This window comes from Setaria viridis, chromosome 5 (assembly GCF_005286985.2).
Source record: "Setaria viridis chromosome 5, Setaria_viridis_v4.0, whole genome shotgun sequence".
Taxonomy (NCBI): Eukaryota; Viridiplantae; Streptophyta; class Magnoliopsida; order Poales; family Poaceae; genus Setaria; species Setaria viridis.
Window position 1 is genome coordinate 19,216,149 of NC_048267.2, and position 26,674 is coordinate 19,242,822.

Sequence of the window (26,674 nt, forward strand, 5' to 3'; positions counted from 1 at the left end):
TGTCCATAACGGTTAACCAAGACTCAAAGAAGGAGGGTTCAACGCCTACGCTTCAAGGACCAGAACTAGGAGTGGATCGTCAAGCAAACTGGTAATGGCAAAGAGGTATTAGCTTAAATTAATATGGTCTTTATCTTACCTAATGAATTTGGGATCTATCAGAGCGATGAGGAGGAGGTTTCTCAATTAGTTCTGCCAGCCTAGCAAGTTGTATTTGAAAAGCCAGAGGTGGAGAATCATCGACACCTTAAGCCTTTATAGACGAAGGGCATGTTGATGGCCAACTGATGACCAAGATGCTAGTTGATGGTGCTGCTGCGGTAAACATAATGCCATATGCTACTTACCGCAAGCTTAGGAAGACTCCAAATGATCTTATTAAGACCAACATGATCTTAAAGGATTTTGAGGGGAAGAGATCGGAAGCTAAAGGATTCTTGAGTGTCGAATTGATGATCGGTAGCAAGATTTTGTCTACTACCTTTCACATCATCAATGGGAAAGGTTCATATAGTCTTCTCCTCGGTCGTGATTGAATTCATGCTAATTGTTGTATCCTATCTACAATGCATCAATTGCTTATTCAGTGGGATGGAGATCTGGTGGAGATCATGCCAGTTCATGAAACTACTAGCATCGTTGTGGATGATGTACCCCTTTGGGAATCTAACGAAGTGCGTTGCTTATCTAGCAAGGTCTGGGAAGATGATGAGTTGATGCTGTGAAGTTTCTGTTTCAACCGATTCAAGCAGCCGATGCGTCAGAGGAAGTCTGAGACGACAAGTGTTATGTCAGCTGACCTATTATTACATTTAGAGTGATAGGCTAGAGCCGACATTTTGTAAAAGCCGATTATTTATGCATTGCCTTTAGATAGCCGATATCCGTTGATATCGCCTTTGGAACAAAAAAAATATAAATATAGTAGAGATTAATAAAGTTTTTATTGGAAAGAAGAGTGTTGCCGATGAAGTTTAAGCATAACAAGAAAAGCTTTATCGTGTGAGCTTTTTCATAAGTACTGGATTACAGAAGCCAATGATTACACTCAGCGTTTCTAGATAGCCGATATCGTGGGATATCGCCTTTATAACAAAAATAAAAAGAAAATACAAAAGAAAGTGCAAGTTTGACAAGAGATGTTGTCCTTCTATCACGGCATCTTCGAGGAGCTCGCTGGAGATGGTAATGGAGGTACGTCATGAGGATTCTTCTTGCATCATAACTTCCATATTTCACAGAAGAGGATGTGAAGGGAAGAAGCATCTTATTCTATTTCACGAGAATTCTTCTAGCATCTGATGGATTTGGGTCTTCTATGAGTATCAAATACTACGAGCTTCCAGCCTATGAGTTCTATCCTTTGAGCCATGTTCTTGAGTCAGGGAAGTTGCTAGTGCTGGTGGTCTATTTATGGCAAGTATGATGATATGCGGCCAAAACAATACAAAGGGCTCGTGAGGAATAATGACAGGAATCTTTCAACCTTTACAACTCGCCAGGGGTAATAGTATTCTCGTGACGACTGGCTTGGCCTAAAGTAGTAAAAAGATTCATTAGGTCAGTTCAGGAAAAGTAAAGATAATATTGAAGGATAAAATAATTGCACACAAGTTATGAACAAATTCAAAGAGAATTAATTGTTCTTTTATAGGGTCCTTTCAATGGCTTGTACCGCACGCAGGCGAATCTCTATCAACTAAAGGTTGTCCTCATCAGGATAGCCATTGATATTGCCCTTGGTTGCTGTGATTTCTTGATTTACTTGACTTAGCTCATGCATCAGTTGATCCCGTTTGGCCTATAAGGTCTTGAACTTCTGTTCTTCGATAGATAGGGATGTGATAAGCCCATCAACTTCTTGATTTAGCTCATTGGCCTTTAGCCGATTGGCATCCAGTTGGGTGGCAGCATGTTGATTAGCTTGCCGATCCGATATGCGCTTTCTGGCTTCCTGGACTTGGAAGCCATGCGATTCAATAAAAGACGTAGGAGTCAGTGCTGCTACCAAGTCATCAGACAATGGGGTCCTAATCTGCTTGCATAGCATCTGGATCGGCTAGGCATCTTCTAGCAAGATGGATGTATCTTGATGAAGTAACTATAGAATAGCCGGTAGATGATCTCGGATATCTGGTTGATCTTGTGATGGATGGCTCGAGCTGATTTGTTCCTCATTTGCATATTCTTCTACGTTGAATGAGAAAAGAGCCTATGTTGATGGATTGATGGCCTGCACGAAGAATTGATTGAATCAAAAGTTCTTTGTATTATCATCAAAGTACAAGAATTACATACCTAGACAGGAGCTTTTTGCTGCTTAGTTTCGGCTTGGGGTCTTCCTCGTCGGCTTTTATCCTTGGATTTGGTCATTCCATGGCCGATGGGGTTGTTTCTCATTGAATTGATTCTTCCTCAGCTGATGGTTTTTCCTGCGGAGAATATGAATTGAAATATGTTGGTACGAAGGTACAACTATTCATGATTGAAACGAATATTACCGAAATATTTTCTTGGCTAGACGACGGCTGTCGGCTTGGTGCAAGGATGTCTTCTAAGACTTCTGTGTTCAATGGGAGAGCCGATGATGATGTTGATGCCGATGCTCCTAATACCAACCGGACAAAATGCAATATTAAACGTGGGAATGAAAACCGTAACAAAAAATCTCGTATATCGGGGCACGTTTTCGAATTATTTTCGCACGAGTGATGTCCGTTTCCCGAGATTTTTTTTTCTCTTTTGAATGGTTTTCTCCCAAGAATGATTTATCAAGTTGTGTAGTAGGATATTAGCCAAGGAAATCGACAAAATGCAGCCCAATAGTCGATGTCTATCTCCTTGTTGCTATCATTACGCATATAATAACGCTCCTAAGTTGTAAATAGTCTTAGGCCCTGTTTGGCACGACTCCACTCCTAAACTCCAGCAACTCCATCAATAAATTCAGCTAAACACCCCAACTCCAAAACTCCATGGAGTTGGCAACTCCATGGAGCTGTAGTGCAAATGGAGGTGGAGTTTTGGAGCACCTCTTTTGCTGCTCCAGAAACCTCTCTTTTGAACCTCCTCGTGGAGTTGGTGGGTAATTACCCACCAATGCTACTGGTTACAAAAAAAACGTTTCATTCTATTCTCTGGTTAAAAAAAACGTTTCATTCTATTCTCCCTTCTATTCTCCCGAGCCCCACTCGCCGCCAGAGCCCCGCCCGTCACCGCCCCTGTGGCCGGCCGACCCCGCCGCCCGTCGCCGCTCGCCGCCCGGTGCCCGGCGCCCGTCTCCCGTCGCCGCCCATCCCGCCGCCCGTCACCCAGCCAGCCGCCCACCCCGCCACCCATGGAGGGTCTCCCGTGTGCGGCATAGTGCAGTGGAAAAAGGGGAAGAAGAAGATGGGATAGAGAGATGACAAGTGAGGCCTTAATTTGGGAGCAACAATGGCAATCCACACTGAAATCGATCCTTTTTGGAGCTGAGAGCACCCATCTAGCCAACACCCTATTTTTGTTCCGAAGTTTTGGAGCGGAGCTGGCTCCATGTGGAATTCTGGAGTGGAGCAGCTCCACCCAGAGTTGGAACCATGCCAAACAGGACCTTAGTTTTTCTCACAAGATATATTAATTTAATGTTAGAACTGCACCATCGTTTTCCATTATTCACCGTTTTCACGTTCTCGCTTTGTGTTTCTAATTGTTTATTTGGTTTATCCCAAAAAAATTGTTTATTTGGTTGGTTCAGCTCATTCGATAATCATCCACACACATTAACTCCACAACTTTTCGGTGTTCACTTGGTACTATAGTTAGCCTACAGTGTTATTTGGCCATTCACAACATGAGGATAACAACCAGAAAAAACTTGAACATCATAAAAAATTCAGACTCACACGTTGTGAAAAAAAAAGGTAAAAAAACAGTAAGCAGGCGAGTTGGAAGAACCATACAAGTTAAGCATGCTGCTGGTTAATACAATTTAAGCATCAAAATTATATTGCCTAAATGTAAAGATAAAAAAAAGAAGTAGCACCGATTATTAACATTTGATTCATTGGAATAAAAATTACAGTGAAGATTGGTGAGCATGTAAACATATTCTAATCCAACGGAACCCAATCGATGAATGACCAATGTCACTTGCTGTTTACAGCACAAAGCGGTGAAGTCTTTTGCCAAAGCATTCATATCTAGATAACATAACATGCAGTCAGGGGGTTCTTAACATTGCATTATTGACATACATGCTTCTACACCTATATTTAGCTCTGCAAAGATTCCATTCTCCGTTCCTGCTCCACTGCACATAAATAGGAGTTTGACAAGTGAGATTGTGTAACTGATAAGGTTGGATTTTTTATAAACAATGAGTTGGCCATGAACGTGTCACGAAATACAGACAGAAGTTTTACAAAAGGCTTTATGTGCATTTTTATTCTCTTCAGTTACAGTTGGTACATCCACTAGCACTACAGTTTATATGCGACTTGGAGAAAAAGACTAATGCTGAAGGAAGTATTTGGTGCACCAGATTTTTGTAAAAGTTGAGACCTAATGTTGTTTAGTAAATCCACAGACAAATGTAACAGAACACCAAAACTGAAACCCCATTACATAAATCAAGAGAAGAAATAATCTGCATCAAAACCGAAATTCTAACAGAATAAGTGTGCTGTTAACATTGTTATCATTTAAGAAGAATCAATAGCTCATAAATTATAGATGGAAATCTACTGTGCAGCATAGGTCTCATATAGCTGTTGAACTAGATGAAACACCTTCACAATAAACAGCTGTGTTGTGGTTCAAGTCTCAAGTGTGTTTTCAGACCATTTTCAACATTCCAGGGAAGTCTATTTTTATTACCCTGAGTAATCCACTTTAAGGTTAGGATCACGGAATACCAAATTAATACTAGAGATACAGAATTACATGAAAAATAATGATGAAAATTTCTTTAAAGTATTTTCATATCATAGGATATCATGTTCTTTAACTCAACTTAAAATATTTTCATTTGAAATAGTCTTGGAATAAATTGGCCCAAATTGTTGTTCATGGGGTCAAACAGGACAAAAAGTGGATTGCTTAAGGTAGTAAAATGGACTCTTTCCATAGCTTCATAACAGGCTTGCAGACAAGTGTCTAGGTTCAGTCAAATTCGAACTGCATGTTTGATGCAGCACACTACTGTGGAGGAATAGCTCCACGTTGCTGCTACAAACAGATAGATATAGCAAAAGTATTGGAAGAACCTCTCCAATATACTAATAGGTAGAAACAGCACAAAGTGTTGATAGAACCTCTTCAACGTGCTGAGCTAGATATCAAAAGGTTGAATCCGAATCCACAGAAAGCAAGAGCTTAATCCAAAGCCCTTAGGGTACAAAGATCTAGTCAAAGATCTAAGGGTAGAACAACATGTTCTATTGATAACTATAGTGGGTACATCAAAACCATCTTACAAACTTGAGGCTTGCCTCTATTTATAGGCTCATAAAGCCTTAAACAACTCACAAACAACTAATATGACAACTAGATAACAACTCACATATGACAACTAGGTAACAACTCATGTATAGCTAATAGGCAACTAAGCTTCAAGATACTTCTTGATCACACTAGTGTAGTAGTAAAAACCAAATTTGCTACTAATTCCTGAAGTGTCTAGAGATGAGTGCGTCTTTTCATACTAGAGGAGTGGGACTTGTCTTCTAACTCTTGATAGCAAAATTCAGTTCGGATTTTGACACACTTGAATGTTCATGAACCATTTGGCTAATGTCCCTCATCATACTCCTCCACTTGTTTGGAACTCGCCCTCAAGTTATCTTTATAAAGAGTTTGGTCTGGATTTTCCACATAAAAGGTATTTTCACTCTTCTTTGTCTTCACATGTCTTGCAGCCTTTCAATGCTAGACCTTGTGCTTGTTCAATTGACCAAATTTGTTGCATGACTAACTGATCTTGAATAACTTCATTAAGACCATTTATGTACCTTGCAACTTGCTGATCTTCAGTTTCAGCATGGTTGCACCTCACTTGCAGCCTTAAAAATTCTTCTGCGTAGTCTGAAACAGAACTATTACCTTGAGCACAGTGCTGAAATTCTGCTCGTAATCAGTGGGTAGGAATCTAGCCTTCAAAAGTGCCTTCATTTGTCACCAACACTTCACACGACTATCACCTCTCATTATGCGTTCTTCTTGATGATGGTGCAACCATGTGCTAGCACCTCCATTTAGCTTGTATGAAACCAATGGAACTTTGCTGTCTTGACTGATATTCATGATCTCAAAGAAAGTCTCAACTTCATATAACCAGTCAAGGAACTTCTCTATATCAACACTTCCATGAAATTTAGGGATTTCAGCTTTCACCTTGTATGAATCTCTGGCATATTCATTATTCCTACTTGGTTGTTCATGAAGATCATCCTCTTCATGTAAATCCTCTACTTCAACTTCTATCACTAAGAGGCCTTGAATGTGCAGCGGCATGTTTTTTGTTTGAGCTTAGCTTCAAGATTAGCTTGCCTGCATTGCTGTCTGTCTTCCTCCTCTTTTGATGAATTTTCTTGAGTTCCAGCAGCAGGTATATAATTTTTAACCATCACTGCTAGCTGATCAAACCTCCTATTGAGTTCTTCACATAATGCTTGAATTTGTTGCTCAACAACAACCACTCACTTCCTCGATTCCTCCAGATCTTGCTGCAGGTTCTCACAAAGGAAAACAGCAGCTAGAGATGATCAACGAGGCCCTGATACCAATCTGATGCAGCACACTACTGTGGAGGAATAGCTCCACGTTGCTGCTACAAATAGATATAGCACAAGTATTGGAGGAATCTCTTCAATGTGCTAATAGGTAGAGACAGCACAAAGTGTTGAAGGAACCTCTTCAACGTGCTGAACTAGATATTGTTCTAGAGACAAAGATGGACCAAAAGGTCGAATCCGAATCCACGGATAGCAAGAGCTTAATCCAAAGCCCTTAGGGTACAAGATCTAGTCCAAGATCTAAGGTTGTGTTTGGTTCCAGCCTTGCAATGTAAATGTAAATAGAAACGAATAACACTGGTAACGCAAAAGAAGTAAACGATAGTGGGATTTGTTTGGTTCAATGACGGTAACAGAATCAGCAACTCGCCTGGGTTTACAGTGTCAGCACAAGCCCCTGCGTCGCCGGCGCTAGTTGCTCGCAATGCGCTTGAACTCTGGGTGGCATTGTCTTTGTCCAGGGAGGAGCGGCGAGGAGCTTGGAGGTGGCTAACGCCCCATCCTGTTAGTTAATTACTCAGCTCATTGCTTCTCTCTTCCTTTTTGCAAAGTCAATGGAGCAGGTAGAGATCCTTGGCCGGCTGAATGGCCTGAATGGCCAACTGCCTGCCGTATAAGGCAGCAGTGCCATGGGTAGTGGGCAGTAAGCCCTGTCATGTACATAGTACTAGTAGTTGGTAGTATAGTTGGTTGATACACTCATAGCATTGTGTACTCTACTTTGACTTGGTGCTCTATAAAGAGTGGATGAGCAGCTGCAGCTCAGGTAGTTCAGCAGCAACAGAGAGTTGTGTGTGTACTGTGCTCTTTCTCACCTTTCTTCTACCTCCAGCCCGAGTGTGTGTGTGTGTTAGGGAGTAAGCTCAGGTAGCTTACCTTGGCCATTGCCAACAAGTGGCATCAGAGCCGCGGTTGAGTGATCAGCAGCGGCGATGGCTGAGCGAGGACGAGGGCGCCGGCCTGCCTCCCTTGGGCGCCGGCCGTCTCTGTCACCGGCCGTCTTCTTCGTGGTGAAGAAGACGGTGCAGGACATCGGTGGCGCGCAGTACCCCATCCTCACCCGCAGCAACTACGCTGAGTGGGAGGTGATGATGAAGGCCAGGGGCCTTTGGCGGTCCGTGAGCGTCGGCACCAACGACGAGCAAGAGGACCAGATGACCATCGAGGCCATCCTAAAGGGCGTCCCAACGGAGTTCTTCGTTGCGCTTGGCTCCAAGGAGACGGCGAAGGAGGCGTGGGACAGCTTGAAGACGATGTGCCTCGACAACAACCGCGTGCGCAAGGTGAAGGCGCAACAGCTCCACCGGGAGTACGAGGCTATCACCTTCCGTGACGGTGAGGCGGTTGAGGACTTCGCGCTTCGGCTCATGACGATGGTGAGCCAATTGGGGTCGCTGGGCGACACCATCACCGAGGAGGAGGCCGTCACCAAGTTTCTTCGCGTCGTCCCCTCGCGCTTCGCCCAAATCGCGATGTCGATTGAGACTCTGCTCGAATTGAGCAAACTCACAATTGAGGACATCGTGGGACGACTGAAGGTGGTGGAGGATTGCGTCGTGGACGCGCCGGCGCACGCATCCGCCGGTAGCCAGCTACTGCTCACTGAGGAGCAGTGGGCGGTGCGAGCGCGAGAGTAGAAGACAGGGGAGGGAACCTCTATCTCGGGCAGCGGTGGCACTGGCGGAAGAGGAAGGGGGCACAGCAGGACTAGGAAGAAGCGCGGCGGTGGTGACGGTGGCGGTCGTGCCTCCACCAAGGACAAATGCCACAATTGTGGCAGAACCGGGCATTGGGCCCGCGATTGCAAGGCGCCACGCCGCTAGGAGCAGGCGCCACGCCGCTAGGAGCAGGCGCACCTCGCACAAGGCGATGACGATGAGCCCGCGCACCTGATGGCGCAGGTGTGTGCCCTCAGCGATGCCGAGGAAGAAGACCCGCCGCGCGCTCCTGTGCAACTCGACGAGACATGAGCGCAGGTCCATCCCGAGGAAGAAGGCGGCAACAGCGGTGAGAGGCAGCAGTGGTACCTGGACTCCGACGCCAGCAACCACATGACGGGGAACGGCGAGGCCTTCTCCGAGCTCGACACGGGCGTCATCGGAACAGTCAAGTTCAGCAACGGCTCACGCATGGAGATTCGCCGGCGCGGCACAATCATCTTCAAGTGCCGAAACGGCAAGCACCGCACCCTCATTGACGTCTACTTCATCCCGAGGTTGTGGAGCAACATCGTCAGCATTGGCCAGCTCGACGAGCGACACTACCAAGTGCTGGTCGACGGCGGCATCCTGTGAATCTGTGACTGAGACCATCGCCTCCTCACCAAGGTGAAACGATCCTCCAACCGCCTCTACACACTGAACCTCAAGATTGGGCGGCCCGTCTACCTGGCGGTGCACCAGGACGACCAGGCGTGCCTCTGGCATGCCCGCTTCAGGCACCTGAGCTTTGATGCGCTGGCGTGGATGACGCGCCAAGAGATGGTGCGCAGCCTACCCAGGATCGAACACGCCGGCGAACTCCGCGAAGCTGCCTCGTTGGAAAACAGAGGAGCGCATTCCCAAAGACGGCCAATTTCCGCGCCGAGGGTCTTCTGCAGCTGGTCCATGGGGACCTCTATGGACCAATCACGCCGGCGACGCACGACGGGCGGTGCTTCTTCCTCCTCCTTGTGGATGATTGCAGCCGCTACATGTGCTGCACCTACTGACGAGCAAAGACAAGGCGGCGATGGCGATCAAGCACTTCAAGGCACGCGTCGAGGCGAAGACCGGGAAGAAGCTCCGCGTGCTGAGGACGGATCGCGGCGGGGAGTTCAACTCCATCGAGTTCGGCCTCTATTGCGCGAAGCAAGGCATCCAGCGCCACCTCACCACGCCATACTCCCCTCAACAGAATGGTGTGGTGGAGAGGAGGAACCAGACGATTGTCAGGATGGCACACAGCATGCTCAAAGCCAAGAAGATGCCGGCGGCGTTCTGGGGTGCAGCAGTGAGCACAGCGACGTTCATCTTGAACCGCTCACCGACGAAAAGCTTGAAGGGGACGACGCCATTTGAAGCGTGGCAGGGGTGCAAGCCGGACATCTCCTTCCTCCCGACCTTCAGTTACATCGGCCACGTGAAGGAGACAAGGCCCGAGCTGAAGAAGCTCGACGATAGGAGCAAGCCGATGGTGTTCCTAGGCTATGAGCAAGGTAGCAAGGCCTACAGGCTCTACAATCCGCGAGCACGGCGGGTCATGGTGTCACGGGATGTGGTCTTCGACGAGGCGGCCAGCTGGGACTGGGACTCGAGCGGAGGAGTGGTGGGGGGTGGGGGCAGCCACTTCACCATTGAGTATGAAGAACACCACGCCGGCGGTGAAGGAGTGGTAGCGGAAGAAGGTGGAGGTTCCCCTGTTCTGGGAGCAGGGGAAGCCACGCCGCCGCCTTCCCCAACGGGAGGATCCCCTATTCAAGGAGAAAGGGAAGATGCAGGAGGGCAGGCGGAAGGAGCCACCTTGCCGACGACACCCGCCGAAGGTGCGCAGTACGTCACTCTAATGCCCGTGGTGTCCCCGCATGTTGACGCCAGCTACGACGGCGAGCCACTCCGGTTCTGCTCCCTAAACGACTACATCGGCGGCGTAGAAGCTCCTGGCTTGGCAGCACGCGAGCTGGGGGAGCAGGAGCTGCACTTTGGCAGCGTAGAGGAGCCGGCCACATTCAAGGAGGCGGAGCAGGATCCTTAGTGGCGGCGGGCGATGATTGAGGAGATGAACTCAATCGAGGAGAATGAGACTTGGGCAGTCGTCGATCCGCCGGCAAATTGGCGGCCGATTGGGCTCAAATGGGTCGACAAGGTGAAGCACGAGCTGGGCAACGTCGTGAAGCACAAGGCAAGGCTGGTGGCCAAAGGGTTCGTGCAACGCGAGGGGATCGACTTCAAGGAAGTCTTTGCCCCGGGCCGTCTGAACACAGTCAGAGGAGCGCCGCGCGGTGCTACTAGAGCAGGGAAGGCCGGTTGGGCTAACGAGCGAGGTGGCTGGCTGGGAGTAGAATCCTCCGGTGCAAGGGAACGGTGCTCGTAAGCCCACGCCAAAGACATGGCTGCCTGCAGGTCATTGGGGTCCTAGAGCTCAACATCGATGCGAATCCGCTCTGGGAGGCCAGCCGTGAAGAGCTGCACCTGTTGACGAGGCGCCAGGCGATCAGCATGGCACAGAAGAGCGAGGAAACGCTCCTGGTACTCGACCACCGTGGAACGGAACTGCAGCCGCGCCAGCTCGCCCAAGGGATTGCTCCGGAGGTGGACTGAAGCGCTGGTTGCACAACGCCTTGAAATCAGACCACGACAGAGGCCCAGAGTCGCGTTCCAGCATGAAGTACCAAGTCTGGGCCGTCCCCGTCATGTGATACGATGCCAGCTAGACTTTATCCTCCTCCAAGGTGTGTTGGCCACAGAAGAATTGCTCGCAGCGATGCAGCCAACCAAAGGGGTCCTCCTTGCCGTCGAAAGTTGGAAACTCGAGCTTGTGGAAGCAAGGAACGGCCTGTCCAGCGACTCGATGGACCTGAAACTGGAGCATTATGTGTTGCGGTATGCAGTGGTAGTTGCGGAATAGGGGATGAAGAGGGGGGAAACTGGATGTTCAATATGGAGGCGGGCTGAGAATGCGCAGGTGGGGGAACATAGCTCGTGTGGGCGACGGCAGTAGCATCGGCAGTGGACGCAGGGGGTATACTGCCGTCGCTGGGCATGCCAAACGGGCGCACCATCTGGAGGGCAGCAGAATCCGTAGGGCGTTTCTCCACCTTGGCGATGCAAAGGTGCTGGGCGGCGAGCTTCTTGGAGATGTCCGCCAATTGATGTTGGATGGTGAGCAAGATGGAGTCACTGCCCTCTGGCTGGGCGCTGGTGGAAGCGGCGGTGACGGCGGCAGCGGCGGCAGCCGAATCAAGGGACTCGGCGCTCGGCATCTCTAATACCAGATTGGTAGAGCGCTCCCTGTTGCGTAGGAAGTATCGATGGGAGACAGGGGGTCGAGGCTTGAAGGAGGGGCGACGGGGAGGCGCCGTGCTGTACGCACGGCGTCGAGCAGGGAGACGAGGAAAACGTGGGAAGCTGGGCAACGATAACTTTCTGATATAATTGCTTGACTAATCCCTAGTACAATTGGGTTTATATATCACCCCTAAAAGGAGAATCCTAACTGATTACTCCTTGGCCAAGAAAGGCCTGAACCAACTCACTCTATCTCTTTCTGATCCTAATCCAACTCTAACTCTATCTCTATCTTATCCTAATCCCCTTCAGGCACCTGGGCCTACTGCTGCTGCCTGCGCCTCCTGTAGGGGATGCCCACCATAACACCGGTGGCGTGGATGGAGTCTGTAAGGTTGTTGTTGGTGTTGCGGGTACATCACATGGATGTCAAATCCGCCTTCCTGAACGGCGAGCTCCAAGAGGATGTATACGTGCATCAGCTGCTGGGGTCCGCCATCGCCGGAGAAGAACACAAGGTGCTCCGCCTGCGCAAGGAGCTCTACGGCCTGCGGCAGGCCCCACGCGCCTGGAACACCAAGCTCGATGAGAGCTTGATATCCCTCCGCTTCACCAAGTGCGCCACCGAGCACACGCTCTACATCCGTCGGGCGTCGCGGAAGACTCTGATCGTCGGCATCTATGTCGATGATCTGATCATCACCGGCCAGGAGCAAGGAGACATTGATGCGTTCAAGAAGGAGATGATGGTGATGTTCCGCATGAGCGATTTGGGTCTGCTCAGCTACTACCTTGGAATCGAGGTAGAGCAGAGCAGCCGTGCCATCACCCTCTACCAGAGCGCCTATGCAAGAAAGCTCCTGGAGCAGAGCGGCATGAGGGATTGCAAGCCGTGCCAAGCGCCAGTGGAGGAGAAGCTGAAGCTGTCAAAGGATAGCACCGCGGCGAAGGTCGACGCCACACGATACCGGAGCATCGTGGGCGGGCTGAGGTACCTGACGCACACGTGGCCCGATATCTCCTTTGTTGTGGGCTATGTGAGCCGATTCATGGAGGATCTGCGAGAGGACCATCTCACCGCGATCAAGCATCTCCTCCGCTACATCGCCGGGACGATAGAGCTTGGGATCACCTATCCTAGGCGGGGAGGAGCGCAGCTGGAGCTGACAGGGTTTAGCGACAACGACATGGCGGGCGACATTGACAGGCGGCGCAGCACGATGGGGATAATCTTCTTCCACGGGTCGTGCCTAGTCACCTAGCAGTCCCAGAAGTAGAAGGTGGTGGCGCTATCTACCTATGAAGCATAGTATATAGCAGCCGCCACCGCGAGCTGCCAAGGGATTTGGCTAGGAAGGCTGTTGTGTGAGGTCACCGGAGAAGAGCTCTGCGCGTCGGTCCTTATGTGGACAAGAAGTCTGCCATCGCATTGGCAAAGAATCCCGTCCTGCACGACCGCAGCAAGCACATCGACACCAAATTCCACTTCATCCGTGATTGTGTCAATGGAGGCCTCATCAAGCTCGAGTATGTCAAGACCACTCGACAGCTCGGGGACATCCTCACCCAGCCGCTGGGGCGCCTTCGGCTCTAGGAGTTGAGGAAGAAGATTCGGGTTGAGGAGATCAAGCAAGAGCATCACAATTAGGGGAAGGATTGTTAGTTAATTGCTCAGCTCATTGCTTCTCTCTTCCTTTTTGCAAAGTCAATGGAGTAGGTAGAGCTCCTTGGTCGGTTGAATGGCCTGAATGGCCAACTACTTGCCGTATAAGGCAGCAATGCCATGAGTAGTGGGCAGTAAGCCCTGTCATGTACATAGTACTAGTAGTTGGTAGTATAGTTGGTAGATACACTCATAGCATTGTGTACTATACTTTGTCTTTGTGCTCTATAAAGAGTGGATGAGCAGCTGCAGCTCGGGTAGTTCAGCAGCAACAGAGAGTTGTGTGTGCTGTGCTCTTTCTCAACTTTCTTCAACCTCCAACCCGAGTGTGTGTGTGTTAGGGAGTAAGCTCTTACCTTGGCCATTGCCAACACATCCCAGTTCCAAGCAACACAAGAGCTGTCGCTGCGGAGAGGGCGGAGGCTGGTGGCCGATGGCTATGTCGTAGTTGATGGTGAGGTGCAGACGAATCAAACTACAAAGTCAGCATTGTTCTCCTTGATCTTGGCATTGATGTTGGAGATTGGGTTGTGAAGTCGCATTTTGTGATGAATTTGGCCAGCAAATTGTCGCAGTGGCGGATATGGATCTCAAGATTAGAGCAGACCACCGTCATCGCTAGCCACATGGATGTAGAAGCGAACATGGTGGCGAAGCTTGTCACCTGAGGCGAGAGGCTAGGGAGGCACACAAGGTCATGGGAGAAGCCTCGACGGCTCGATGAAGAAGACTTCCCAAGGCTGTAAACTAGGGAGGAGTAGATCATCTTGCTGGAGTAGATCATCTTGCCGGAGACCACAAGGTTTGGAGTCGCACCCTAGGGCATGGCTGGATTGCCTCGTCGCATCAGGGATGGGAGGGAAGGACAGCATCAAGGAGGAGACTCTTTACTTGAGAAGTGGAATTGCGTGGTGGAGAAGAAGCTCGTGGAAGGAGACATAACGCTTTCGATTACGGAGAAAATTAGGCGGTATCATTTTTGTCTAGGGTATAACCGATTCCATGGGATCTGATTAAAGAGAAGCTGAACCAAGCATGTCTAACCGGTATCTGTTACCATGTAATCAAATACAGAGAGTTTTTTGCCGAACCAAACAGCACCTAAGGTAGATTAACACCTCATAGTAGAAAAACATGTTTTAACGATAACTATAGTGGGTACATCAAAACCATCTTACAAACTTGAAGCTTGCCTCTATTTATAACCTCATAAGCCTTACACAACTAATATGACAACTAGATAACAACTCACATATGACAACTACGTAACAACTCATGTATAGCTAATAGACAACTAAGCTTCAAGATACTTCTTGATCACACTAGTGTAGTAGTAGTAAAACCAAATTTGCAACTAATTCTTTAAGTGTCTAGAGATGAGTGTATCTTTTCATATTAGAAGAGTGGGACTTGTCTTCTAACTCTTGATAGCAAAATTCAGTTTGAATTTAGACACACTTGAATGTTCATGAACCATTTGGCTATTATATCTGATGTCCCTCATCAATGTTCAGTTCGAACAAAAACAACTAGAAAAAGACAACCATGTAACAAATGTGTGATGCTAGTGCCTACAATTAAAGGCAATCAACAACAACAGCAACAACAATAAGAAAATCTTTCATGAAGCAAGATATGCATACCACCCTCCTCTGAAACCAATTTTACATAAAGTCGGACAACAACAGCTGTTTGTGTTTTACCTTGCAGGGATTTGTCGAAGTTCTCCAGCTGGGATATAAACCCCTCATTAGGAGCCAATTGAGGCCGTTTGCTTCTAACTAGTGACAAGGCACTTTCGAGGCTCATTTGATGCTTCTTCATGAGATATGCAACAACAATTGTCACACTGAACATTTTTACAAAGATAACTTAGTCGGAAACAAAAAAAAAAGTAATGTTTCATAACTTCATATTTATGAATTAAAACAGTTGATGTGAAACATCAATAGGTTAAGGAACATGTCATTTCATCCTTTATCCAACAAATAAGCTCTTACTGAATGGAATACAATTGAGCTTAAGAAACACAAAGTGATAACTACCGAAACATTCTGTTATTAATCACAAACAGTTGATCACATCTAGTAAGTATAACATGCTGACAAAAATATTTGCAAGCAAAATAACTGATCAAAAAATTTGTAAGCACATAGGTCTTCTACTATTAATTAAACATCAAGGCATAGTAGATGCTTTGTCAAGATACAAAACATGTACTAAAATTCATATTAAAGTCTTTAGAATGGCTTCTACCAGTTTTCTCTGAATGTCTAACCAACCTCAGTAATCAGACTGAAGAACATAGACAGCCACATAGGTTGCACTGAAATTTCTTTACAGTGACATACTGCAGTAATGGGCCACTTATATATTGATACTCTTTGGATCCATATGAACTGGATAGGCATGTTGGACATAGGAAAGAATTTTAATTGCTTAAGTGTTGACATCCTTTTTTTTGAAGAAAAACGGTGTTGACAACATTTTTATGCTAAGAAAATTTTCAGGTGCTGTATGAAACAACACACCACCATCCATATGAACTGGATAGGCATGTTGGACATAGGAAAGAATTTTAATTGCATAAGTGTTGACAGCCTTTTTTTGAAGAAAAACGGTGTTGACAACATTTTTATGCTAAGAAAATTTTCAGGTGCTGTATGAAACAACACACCACCTCACTATAGCCTTATTTTATCAATCTATCAAATGAATAAACTAGCCATCCTTTAACACACTCCTTTCTTTTTAACTGAATGTGCACATATAAAGTATGCACGACTCATTTCAATTTACAACTGGGTTGCTGGTAATTTAAGCAAACATTTCAGTAGTTAAAAAAGAGGTAGAGGGAGAGGGAGAGAGGGATTACCTCCTTGACCGCCCAGCAAAGCAATGAACTAGCACGTTGCCTCCAGAGCTGATAGCTTCATCTATGAAACTAAAGCATTCATCAAAGTGCTTCAACAAATCAGTGTCAGGGCTGTCAAGTACTGCATTGATAAAACAAAGCATGGCTTAGTATGCATGGAAGCATGGATTAGTGTTACCAAAATCAACTAAGATTGAAAAAAAAAGTCAAAAGAACACAGTTTTTGGCAAAATTATCAGAAAATTGTACATATAGTATTTTTACCTTGTAGAACTACACATTTCAACCAATTTGATCAAGGAACCCATCTCTGTCATATATGATATATGTGGTAGAAACAAGCAGAGCAGGCCTGCTGGTTGCATATCAGTATCATAGCAATGCAGCATTTTGCATACTGGCCAGACAAAAACCAGGACGGTTTCGGCCAGGTTGGGTAAATGGTGAACTACAGATTTGTTGCAATAGTTTTTGTTTCAGAGAACACATGCCACAAAAGATGTGATCAAGCAGCCAGAGAAAATGCGCACCCCAATTGGCTACTATAGCTGTGATCGAAGAGTGAAGATGGCATATCCGGTTTCGCTCCTCTCAATCTATATTCCCTACATTTGGTCTCAAATCTATGGTTTTCACTAAGCTGTACCGCGTCAAAATATGTTTTCCTACATTTGGTTAGCTAATAATGCATAAAACAGTAACTAACTATGAGTTGAGAATGGGAAATGTTGCAACACATACACCACGGATATCAGCAAGATAGGTGATAAGCTTTGCCTAGTGCCCAAATTAGGTGATCTGATGATCATCACGGTGCAAAAGTCACTGAGATTGAGGTTCCTAGTACCAACATGGAGATAAGGAGCATGATCCGGTGTGCCTGCAGCCGGATCCGGCGAGCCCACAGCCGGATTTGGCGACCTCGCTGGGGCTGTCACCTTGCTGCGACCCATACGGCGGCGGAGACGGTAGCGGCTGATGGGCACAGGGGGCTGCGGCGCATTGCTGCATGACGCAAGGCGCAACTGGCGTGGTGTTGAGGTGGTTGCCACGCCGTCGGGGCAGCTCTGCTCGGCCAAGATCAGCGAGGTGCGTGGAGGTGACCAACGGTCTTGCAGAGGGGCTGTTCTGGCTGGAGGTGACGGCAGGGCAGTGGCGCCTTCCTTTGGGGGTAGACGGCGGCATGACTACAACCATTCTCGGCGCAAGAAGGTAGGATTTGGTGGAGGCGATCTGCTTGGGCGGACGGTGAGGTGGCGGATGCTCTATTGGTGTCAACCTGCGGAGGCGGGCAATGGCTAGCTTGAGGACCGGCGCGGCGGCGACTGGTTACACATGCTAGTGGCCTGTTCAAAGCAGCTGCAACATCTAGCCGGAGGCGGCTCTCTACAGACAGTGGCACGACGATTAGTATTGATATAGCGTCCAACTCGGCGTGCCAGTGGACACCCATATGGGTATTTGTGGCGGTGACTGAAAGCTTGGTGGACGACCTTGATTGCGACGGCAGCCCTTGCTTAGGTGCAACAACAGCTGTGCGGCGACGACATTGGCTGGCGTTCGGCGGGATGGAAGCAACCTTTGCTGGTCGACACGACAGTGATAGGTCACCCATGCCGGTGGCTTGGTTGTTGCAGCTGCGATATCCTGTTGTCAGTGGCTCAATTCAGCTTTTGCCACATCGCATGTCCTTGCTTGCCGTCTGGTCAGCTTGGTGCGGCAACTGTAGCCCTCTCGTGCTCAGGGTTTGTGGATTGCGGGGGATCTTGCGCGAAGGCTCTGCTCGGCTTTATGTTGATGCTGGCAATGGTGACGCCTTAGGCGCCATGTCCCTCCTTGGAGGCATTGTCATGTTGTCTCTGCCCACTGGGTTCTTCCAGTTGAAAAACCATGCGTTGACGGCACCTGTGGGCGCCGTTCCCCTCCTTGAAGGCTACGTAGTAGAGAACCCACCCTCCTAGCGGTTGTTGCTGCAAGTAGCAGGTTGGCAGAGGCGGTTTGCTTAGCGGCTACAGTTTTTTCGGTGGTGGTGGTCATGTTTTGGTTGTCCTTGCCGTGGTGAGGCGGTCTGTGAGGATCAGTGCGGATGCAACTGCTCACGCATGTCTGCGAGCATGTTTTGGCTTCAGCAGCGATAGCCAGCTGTTGGCATCTCCCTGCGGTCGTGGTTGTGGCAGCGTGACAACGGTAGCTCCAAGGTTCTTTCTAGAGTTGAGGTGTGTGTTGTGAGGTCTCCAATCGGCTTCGATTGTAGATTGTGCTTTGATTGTAATTGCTTCTTCTGTATCAATAAATGTCCGGCAAATTTCTTGCCGCTGGTTTTTCAAAAAGATAATGCCACAACAGGCAATGAGCCCCGTATATGCAAGCCCTGTCAATTTTTGTCAGTGTGATGGTTCTGGATTGCTACCTCAAATTAAGTTTTTAGTGTATAATTTCAGAAATGAAAATAACTGCATTCTAGACAGATGAAAATAATTGTGCAGCTTTGCAATTTTTATCAAGAAAAAGATACAGGAACTACCCTCAATCTTCTTGTAATTGAATTCAGCTGGAAAGGCTGGACTCAGTGATCTTGCAACAATCAATATATGGGTGATGTTCAAGCTCTTCAGAGCCTCCTTATTCAATGCTGCTCCAACAGATCCCAAGTAGAGACCCTACAAGGGTGACAATAAAAAATATGCAACAATTTTAACAACGATTTCATTAAATAGAAAGTATGAACTAATTGAATAACTGGGGAGTTCTTCCTATTGAAGAGAAACACAGACAAAAGGTGATCGATGCCCTCGATAGTCAATACAATATCCCAGCGTCGGGCACCAGGATCGTCGGTCCCTAATCCACGACAGGGTCGCGTGGACAGACAGATCACGGAAGAAAGAGCGAAAGATGGAGCCAGCGGCCAGACCTGCTCGATGGGGCAGGGCGTGTTGTCGGCCTTGCGGTACCGCGCGGCGCAGAAGCTCTGCATCAGCGCCACAAGCACCCGGGCCTGCTGCTGCTCGTAGTCGTCTCTCCCGCGCTCATCCCTCTCCGCCGCTTGCCCCGCCTCCGGCATGGACATGGCTTCGCTCCTCCTCTCGGCGCGCTCGCTGGGGAAGGATCGAGGATTTCCTTTCCTTGCCCCGAGGATTGCTGCCGACCGAACAGAGGCGGAGCCGCGGAGGGAAGGGGGAGGGGAGCGAGGAGGACCGGGTAATCGATGCCTCGCTCCCAAGGAATATTTGCGTCTTTCCAATGATACCCCTTTCAGCTTCTCGGATGATTTCGCGCTCGGATAGGCCTGCTAATGGGGTTATATCCGCCCCCACCCACATCTAATAGGAGAATTCTAATAAATACACGATTTCTACCCACCCCGCTCCGCCCCACCAGTGCGGGTTACCCATGGCGCATGCCACAGCACCACTGCGTGCATAGATTCACTACAAATACATTAAAAAAAATACGTTACATCACAAGCACAAGTAGTTAGCATGAGGAACCAACCATTTTTATACAGCCCTTGCTTAGTTCCCTTCCAATTCCCAACTTTAACACTATGCAAAAAGAAGATTCCCCATCACATCAAACTTGTGGTACATGCATGGAGTACTAAATGTAGACGAAATCAAAAACTAATTGCACGGTTTTGTTGTACTTTACGAGACGAATCTTTTAAGCCTAATTAGTCAATATTTGGATAATAATTCACAAATACAAACGAAACGCTACAGTTGCGCATTTATGACAAAATACAATTTTGCCACTCCCAAATTGGGAACTAAACAAGGCCATAGTCCGCCTACCGTACACTGAATAACTAAATTAAACATCATGATTAAAAGGTACATTTTTCCTCAGGTTCTCAATATCTTCAAGAATAACTAGATCAACATTACATACTGCAATTCATAAATATTCTCGTGAGATCGGAAGGCACGGTCTGTCAGCCATACATGGTCCCTTCCAGGTCAGTTTCCTTGGAAGATAAATAAAGAGACATTGATGAGGACACCACGAGTACATCTACACCAGCAGCACCTCAGGCGCCTCCAGTTGCTCCTCCACCTCAGGCGCCTACAGTTGCTCATCCAGTTGGGCCAATCACTCGAGCCCGTGCGAGAGAATTAAACTTCATCATGCTATTAAGGAACGAAGGCCTATCGGAATAAGAAGATGGCCCAACAGGGCAGCCCAGGTGGGGCGCCTAGGGTTGGGCGCACGTGACCCCTTCGGACTCCAGGGGCTGCGCCCCCTTTATTTAGTCCGAGTCCTTTTTGTTTACGACTTGAGTTTTGTTTTACATCTAGCTTTAGCTACTCTTGAACACGCGCAAATACGCGTTGTCCTTGTGTGATTCAGAACTCCACCTTCGAGTGATATTTAGATTGCTCGCCTCTTTTTCTTGTTCGTTCTTCGATTGCGGACAGGAATCGATCTTCGTGATCAAGCTGATCTCGCACCGGCGAGGTTGGTATCCATCGGGAGTTGGTTCAGCGATTGCATTGGCGCTTCGGGTTCGCTCGTCGTAGTCGGATCGTGAGGGTCTACTTCCACCAAGTCGAATTTATCTCCACTCACCGAAAGATCGGGCACTCCGACTCTATCAGACATAGATCATACACCAGTCAAGAATAGAAGCTCGAAAGGCACGGTCTGTCAACCATAGATATTCTCTCTAATGATAAGTGAGATCGGAAGGCACGGTCTGTCAGCCATACATGGTCCTCAGAAGAACAAAAGCTCAATCCATCCTGACAAAAAGCTGTAGTCAAGAACCACATCAATCATAAAGGCATGCACCAAGCAAGAACAGAAGCTGCAGGGCCACAGTGAGCCATACGTTGAAGCACATTTGAACATCTCAGAACTCCCTAACTCCTCTCCTGAACTATCATCATGTCAGGTGGAGACATCAGTGAGCTTGCACTAAGAGCGGTTTATACTATAGAATAGAAAACATATTTCCATATGCAACCTCCAAAAAGTCTTAATAGTTTAAGCAGATTTCCATGAGAAAAAGCTCAAGAATAAGGATTAATTGTATTCAATGAAGGACACCAACCTCCAAAAGTTACTAATAGAGACAAAAGCAAAAATAACGAGAGAAGTTGCAGTGTTCAATTGTAAACTGACACTAAATAATAGGCAAAATAAACAAGAGCACCTTTCTTCCCAGGCCATTCCAGATTGGATGCACTTCTATACAGGAGCAACAACAACGGATCCACCATCGCGGTAGAAGGAGGACGTGCGGGAGCGGCAATGCCGACGGCGGCAGGCGGCAGCGCTGCCGCCTTTCGCCCTTTCTTGCGGGAGCAGAGCAACCCGGCATGAAAACTCACTCGCGTGTGGTCAACTATGACCGACTCCAACCCGCCCAAGCAGTATACTAAACCCGCCCCAAGCCACCAGTCTCAAAACCCCTTTTCCACCCATCCATACAAACCCCACCTCAGGACTCGACCCGAAAACCCCATTTCCACCCGCCCCATTAGCAGGCCTACGCTCAGATCATAACCTAGTGAATGCAATTTAACATCAAAGAATCTATAATTACAGCTACAATGGGACAAAATGCTCATGGCTCGTTAGTTTGCTCGGCTCATGACGGGCTCGGCTCGGCTCATTGCATTTTCTTAACGAGCTGAGCTAGCGATTTTACTCGTTAACTTAAACGAGCCAACTTGAGGCGGCTCGCCAGCTGCTCGCGAGCCGGACGGGCTGAGGACAAGGAACATTCCATTAGCCCAACATCTTAACGGCCCTGAAACGGACCGAAAATCCCAAAACTGAGAATTCAAGCCTACGCACCTTGGTGACAGTCCTAGGAAGGCTATCGCGTGCGAATTCCTATCTCAGATAGTACAAATCCATACAACACAGAAACAGAGAGAGAAATAGAGTACAATTTTATTAAGGATAACATGAGTAAGAGTACATCGTAGCGGCACATGCCGGTACAAGTCCAACAGGACTGAATCATGAAATGAAAAATATCTACGTAGCGGTAAAGGAAGCTAAGGTGAACTCCAACTCCAACAGGCGACTTGAGCGTAGTACGGTCCCTAGTCTTCCCAGTCGTCGTTGTCGAAGTCGTAGTCGGGCTCCTCACCTGAAAAGCCAGCATCTACCCGAGAAGCAGGTAGGCCATGTCAACTCCCAAAAGCAGTAAAGCCAAGGAAACGGGGGAAATTTACTATATGCATGGATGAACCTATGTATGGCTATGGTAGTTTATGCATGCAGCAGCAACAATAAATCAAGGAAGCAAAGCACATATCTCGAGGTCAACACCTCATCAAGGAAGTCAACACAAAACACTGGGCCCTTCACCCAAGGGTCCAGTCCCAAACACTCCAGGTGATGTGAGAGCTCCCTTCCCTCACATCTCAACAGCAAACGCCAGCCTATCTCTAAAAAGAGGGAAGGTAGAAGCACAAGAAAAGTCTAGTTAAGAGTAGCGGTAGTCAACAACACTGTCCATACCTGTGGACACGGACTATAGCTATAGTTTGAAATACTCTGCAGAGGTTGTACATCTGTACCTGCCTCGATGGAGCCTGAACGGTAGCTAGTCGTCCAAACCCCACCTAACGGCCGGAGGCCTAGTAAGTGGATAACTCTTGCCCGTTTCCTCGAGTCTGAAACTATCTTCGTCTATAGGGCACGCCATCACCAGAGAAGACCTCAAAGCTGTGAAACCTAGCCACAGCCTCGAACTCCTTACACGACCTCCTGTCCGCCTACAGGAAGAGTGCTATCCACTACCGGTCTCGGACCGAACCCCACCCATACGTGAGCGACAGATATGTACGTAAATAGATGTTGTGACTGGTGGTAAATTGACTCGGTCCTTAATCGGCTGAGAGCGAGCACTCTCCTCAACAAGAACGTGCCCAAGCACCAACAAACTCCTCAGTAACAAGCAAGGTACCCACCATAGGTACGGGTATGGAGAGAGTCCAGAAAGCTCTCCCTTGGCATGCCACTCCTCAGTACCTACCCTGGCTTGCTCCCGCCAAGTATACATCAAGGAATAACTCACGCAAAACTCATGCGAGAGTAGTCAAGGAATCCCATCAAGCAAAACCATGGCATATGCCCATCCATACCTCAAAAGTATTTATATGGATAAAATAATGGTTTACTAGCTAGGGGTCTGTAGCTACTCCTCAAAGGTAGGTAAAACAAGGAAACAGGGTAAAACAATTATCAAGGCATGGCTAAAATATTGGCTATGCAATCCATTATCAAACAAGCATTATAAGTAAAGCACTAGCAACTAAGCATGCATAGGCTCTATATGTTTGGGAGTGACATGACACCTTGTCCGAAGTCGTTCGCATCCTCCTTAGGGAAGTCGGGGTTGTGAAGGTTGTCCTGGTCGAAGCTCGAGTCTAACAGAGCGAGATACGACGAAACGTAAATTAAACGGCATAACATCTAGGCAAAAACTCCAGGAAATCCAAATTTAGAAGATCCAAATAACCTCAAACTAGCTACAAACAACACGGGCTTGATTTTACGAATTTAATGCAACTAGTTTCATATTTTTCTGAGCTAAGGTGAATTAGTTATGAATTTTTGAAGATTAAAGGATTTATTAATCATTTATTTAACTCCGAAAAACATTTATTATATAAGGGTGGCACGTGGCGGCCTAGGAGGGGGCCTAGCTACAACGCAAAGCGAGCAGCGTTGCAGCATAGCGTGCGGCGAAGCAAGGGCATGGCACGAGCTGCGATGACGAGCATTGGCAACATCTACCCGTCTAGGCCACGGTCTACCCTAGCTACTCCAAGCTACTAGCAGGACAGAAAAGGGCAGGGCTCGGCTCGGCTTACGGGGCTATCTCGTCTGAGAAGAAGATGATGGCGGCGTGCTCCGACGGCAACGGCGGCTTCACGGCTTCTCCGGCGGCAACGGCTTCGGGCGACGGCTTCTCTTCCTCGCAGATGATGCCTTCTCTTCCAGCCTCCTTCCTTCTTCTCCCGTCTCCCCTTCTCATCCTCCCGACCTTCCTTCCCTTCTCCCGGACTCCTTCTTTCTCCTTTCGAACTCCTCCTTCCTCTAATGCGACCCTCCTCTCTACCCTCTAGAACATAAAATGGGTGACCCTCCTCTCTACTCTTGGCTTTAGTCCAAACTGATCTTGTATTATATCAGTTATTCTTACGGTCCAATCCACTTGCTGCTGATGTTGCTGCTGCTGATGTGCAATCGGCTGAGGAATCGGCATGTGCTGTTGAACTTGTGGCACCGCGATTAGGTGATAGACTAAAGCATGTTGTAGGTCTTGCGGCTGGATTGTCGGCTGAGGGGCCGACGGTTGCTGTCATGTGGGATCAACATGACGTAGTGCATCCGCCACCTCGTCGTATAATACTATTGGCGCCGCAGCTCTGATGGGATTTGGAGCACTTGCCCCCCTGCCAATTTCGGGGGTAGTCTGCTGGTATTGCAGGGCTATCGGCCGAGAGGCCGATGGAAACGATGACTGCACCAGAGATTTTCCATAACTAGTGGACGGATCCAGGTCGGCAGGTATTCCCGCCGTTCCCCACTGCGCCGAGGTTGCAAACGGCGATTGCACGAGGGAAGCCGGTGCAGGGTAAAACAACGCTTGTGATTGGTAGGGCGCTGCACTGTTATAACCTAGGGATATTCTGGTGTTGTACCCCCCACTCTACATCTGCATTGGCTGAGGAGCCGATTGGGACATGTTAGGCGCTGCCGAGAAGCCTCTGACTGGTGCGGTAATGGGAGGGGCGTAAGCTGGTCCCTGATACCCCTGAGCCGTGCCGTTGACCATGGAGCTGATGACGGCGTTGTAGACTGTGTGGGTCATCACCTTGGACTGATCGATCATAGCCTAATACACAGACTGCTGGATCATCTTAGACATCTTCCCTAAGTCTTTGGTGATGGTGATTTGGCAAGGAGTTGGGAGAGCGGTCTTTCTAACGGCCTCCCTGCTTCTAGTACGACTGAAGGTTTGCAGGCATGCCTTCTTGTAATCTTCCATAGCCTTTGCCAACTCCTCCCTCTAGTTGTCTTTGAGATCTGCTTCAGTCACTTCAATGACGTTGTCTTCTGAGATCTCAGCAGCTTTCGACATGTTGGATCTTGCTTTTGTCCCTCTGGGCGTGCCAAAAGTGTGTTGACGCTAAAAATAAGATGATAACTCTCGGCGTCGGACACAGGACCCGGGAGAATTTGCTTAGCTCCTGTTCGGGTTATCGCCCTGGTGCGGTTCACGAGGCGTGCCAGTCAATCTGACATGTTGATTGACAAGGAAAGAAAAGTATTAAATTCCAGGGTTTCAATCGGCTGAAGTTCTGATCTATTTTAGAGGACATATCAGTGAATCGACCGAATTAATGTAAAGATAACTGGCTATGAAATAGCTGATGATCGCGTAGCAATTGTAAAAGAAAGTACTGGAGTAACCCAAACAATGCTACAGAAATAACACTTGGAACATATCTAATCGACTATATGATGATAAATAAAAGAGAATGATGATAAAGCCGACAACTCGTATCTCAAGCTGGATAACTAGTGATAAAAACTAAAAAAACAAGTAAAACCTATAATTCTAGTAGATATCGATAACTGGTGATTAAATCTAAACGAAACAACAACGATGGGCCCAAAGTTAAAGCTTAGATATTATTCGATACGCGGAACTTACAAATTGGTCGGAGGTCGTGTTGATGCAACCCTGCCAACTCGCACGAACTCGTGAAAAGAAAGAGGATTTGGCGAAGTCGCCGACTTGAAAGTAAAATAGGTAGAAAAAGTAGATCTGTATTGATATTTTTTGTGTTGTTTTACAAGCCTTACGAGGCACCTATTTATACCCTGTTACAACTAATTTCCTAACCAACTAGGATTTATCTCTAATTTAAAGATAACAAATATTTACACATGAACACAACCCGCATCGGAGTCAGTTACTATTTTCCTACGGGTCAATCTTCATCTTCGGCTAATCACCATCCTGGCCCACTTTAGGCCTACATCGGCCAAGCTATTCTGGCTCCCAATCGGCCAGTCTTCATTGACTCCCTCAGCTAATCGGCCGAAACACTGTAGCTCTATCGGCCGATTCCCCAACTATAGCTTCTTGCTTGGCGCATTGGCCACTTTCTCCTCTTTGACGCCAACCTTAACACGTGTCAAAATCTGGCGTCAACAACTTCCTCCCACAGAGAGCTTCAAACTGTGAAATTTGGAGACTGAACTGGTAATTGTTGTTATAGGAAAACTCTGCAAAGGACAAACTGCTCTCCCAATCAGACCCATACGTAAGCACACAAACTCTCAGCATGTCTTCCAAAATCTTGTTCACCCCTCAATCTGCCCATCTGTCTGCGGGTGGAAT

The 26,674-nt window shown here is 47.7% G+C and overlaps 2 protein-coding genes across 6 annotated transcripts; one reads left to right on the plus strand and one right to left on the minus strand.

Annotated features, from left to right (window-relative positions):
* Positions 1–1,565: 1,565 nt before the first annotated feature.
* On the minus strand, positions 1,566–19,593 carry LOC117856039 (dual specificity protein phosphatase 1B). Of its 5 annotated transcripts, XM_034738452.2 has the most exons (7): positions 19,211–19,591; positions 18,821–18,956; positions 16,297–16,417; positions 15,125–15,270; positions 2,502–2,608; positions 2,299–2,432; positions 1,566–2,233 (listed from the first exon to the last, which is right to left on the minus strand). In XM_034738452.2, exons 1-6 carry the CDS (start codon positions 19,364–19,366, stop codon positions 2,397–2,399), a joined length of 702 nt encoding a protein of 233 aa, XP_034594343.1. In that variant the 5' UTR covers positions 19,367–19,591; the 3' UTR covers positions 1,566–2,233; positions 2,299–2,396. The 5 variants fall into 5 exon arrangements, with proteins under 5 accessions (XP_034594343.1, XP_034594340.1, XP_034594342.1 ...); XM_034738449.2 differs by having other exon boundaries at positions 2,299–2,608; positions 19,211–19,593; XM_034738451.2 differs by lacking the exons at positions 1,566–2,233; positions 2,299–2,432; positions 2,502–2,608 and adding exons at positions 3,927–4,291; positions 7,144–7,275.
* LOC140223001 (uncharacterized) lies at positions 7,469–8,549 on the plus strand. Its single transcript, XM_072294290.1, has one exon. The coding sequence runs from the start codon at positions 7,706–7,708 to the stop codon at positions 8,408–8,410; it is 705 nt and encodes a 234-aa protein (XP_072150391.1). The 5' UTR covers positions 7,469–7,705; the 3' UTR covers positions 8,411–8,549.
* Positions 19,594–26,674: the final 7,081 nt, after the last annotated feature.

Coding starts and splice junctions, on each gene's coding strand:
- LOC140223001 (XM_072294290.1), top strand. CDS start 7,706: ATGGCTGAGCGAGGACGAGGGCGCCGGCCTGCCTCCCTTGGGCGCCGG.
- LOC117856039 (XM_034738449.2), bottom strand. CDS start 19,366: ATGTCCATGCCGGAGGCGGGGCAAGCGGCGGAGAGGGATGAGCGCGGG. Junction 16,418..18,820: donor CAATTACAAGAAGATTGAGG/GTAGTTCCTGTA, acceptor TTATCAATGCAG/TACTTGACAGCCCTGACACT. Junction 15,271..16,296: donor TTTGCTGGGCGGTCAAGGAG/GTAATCCCTCTC, acceptor AAAAATGTTCAG/TGTGACAATTGTTGTTGCAT.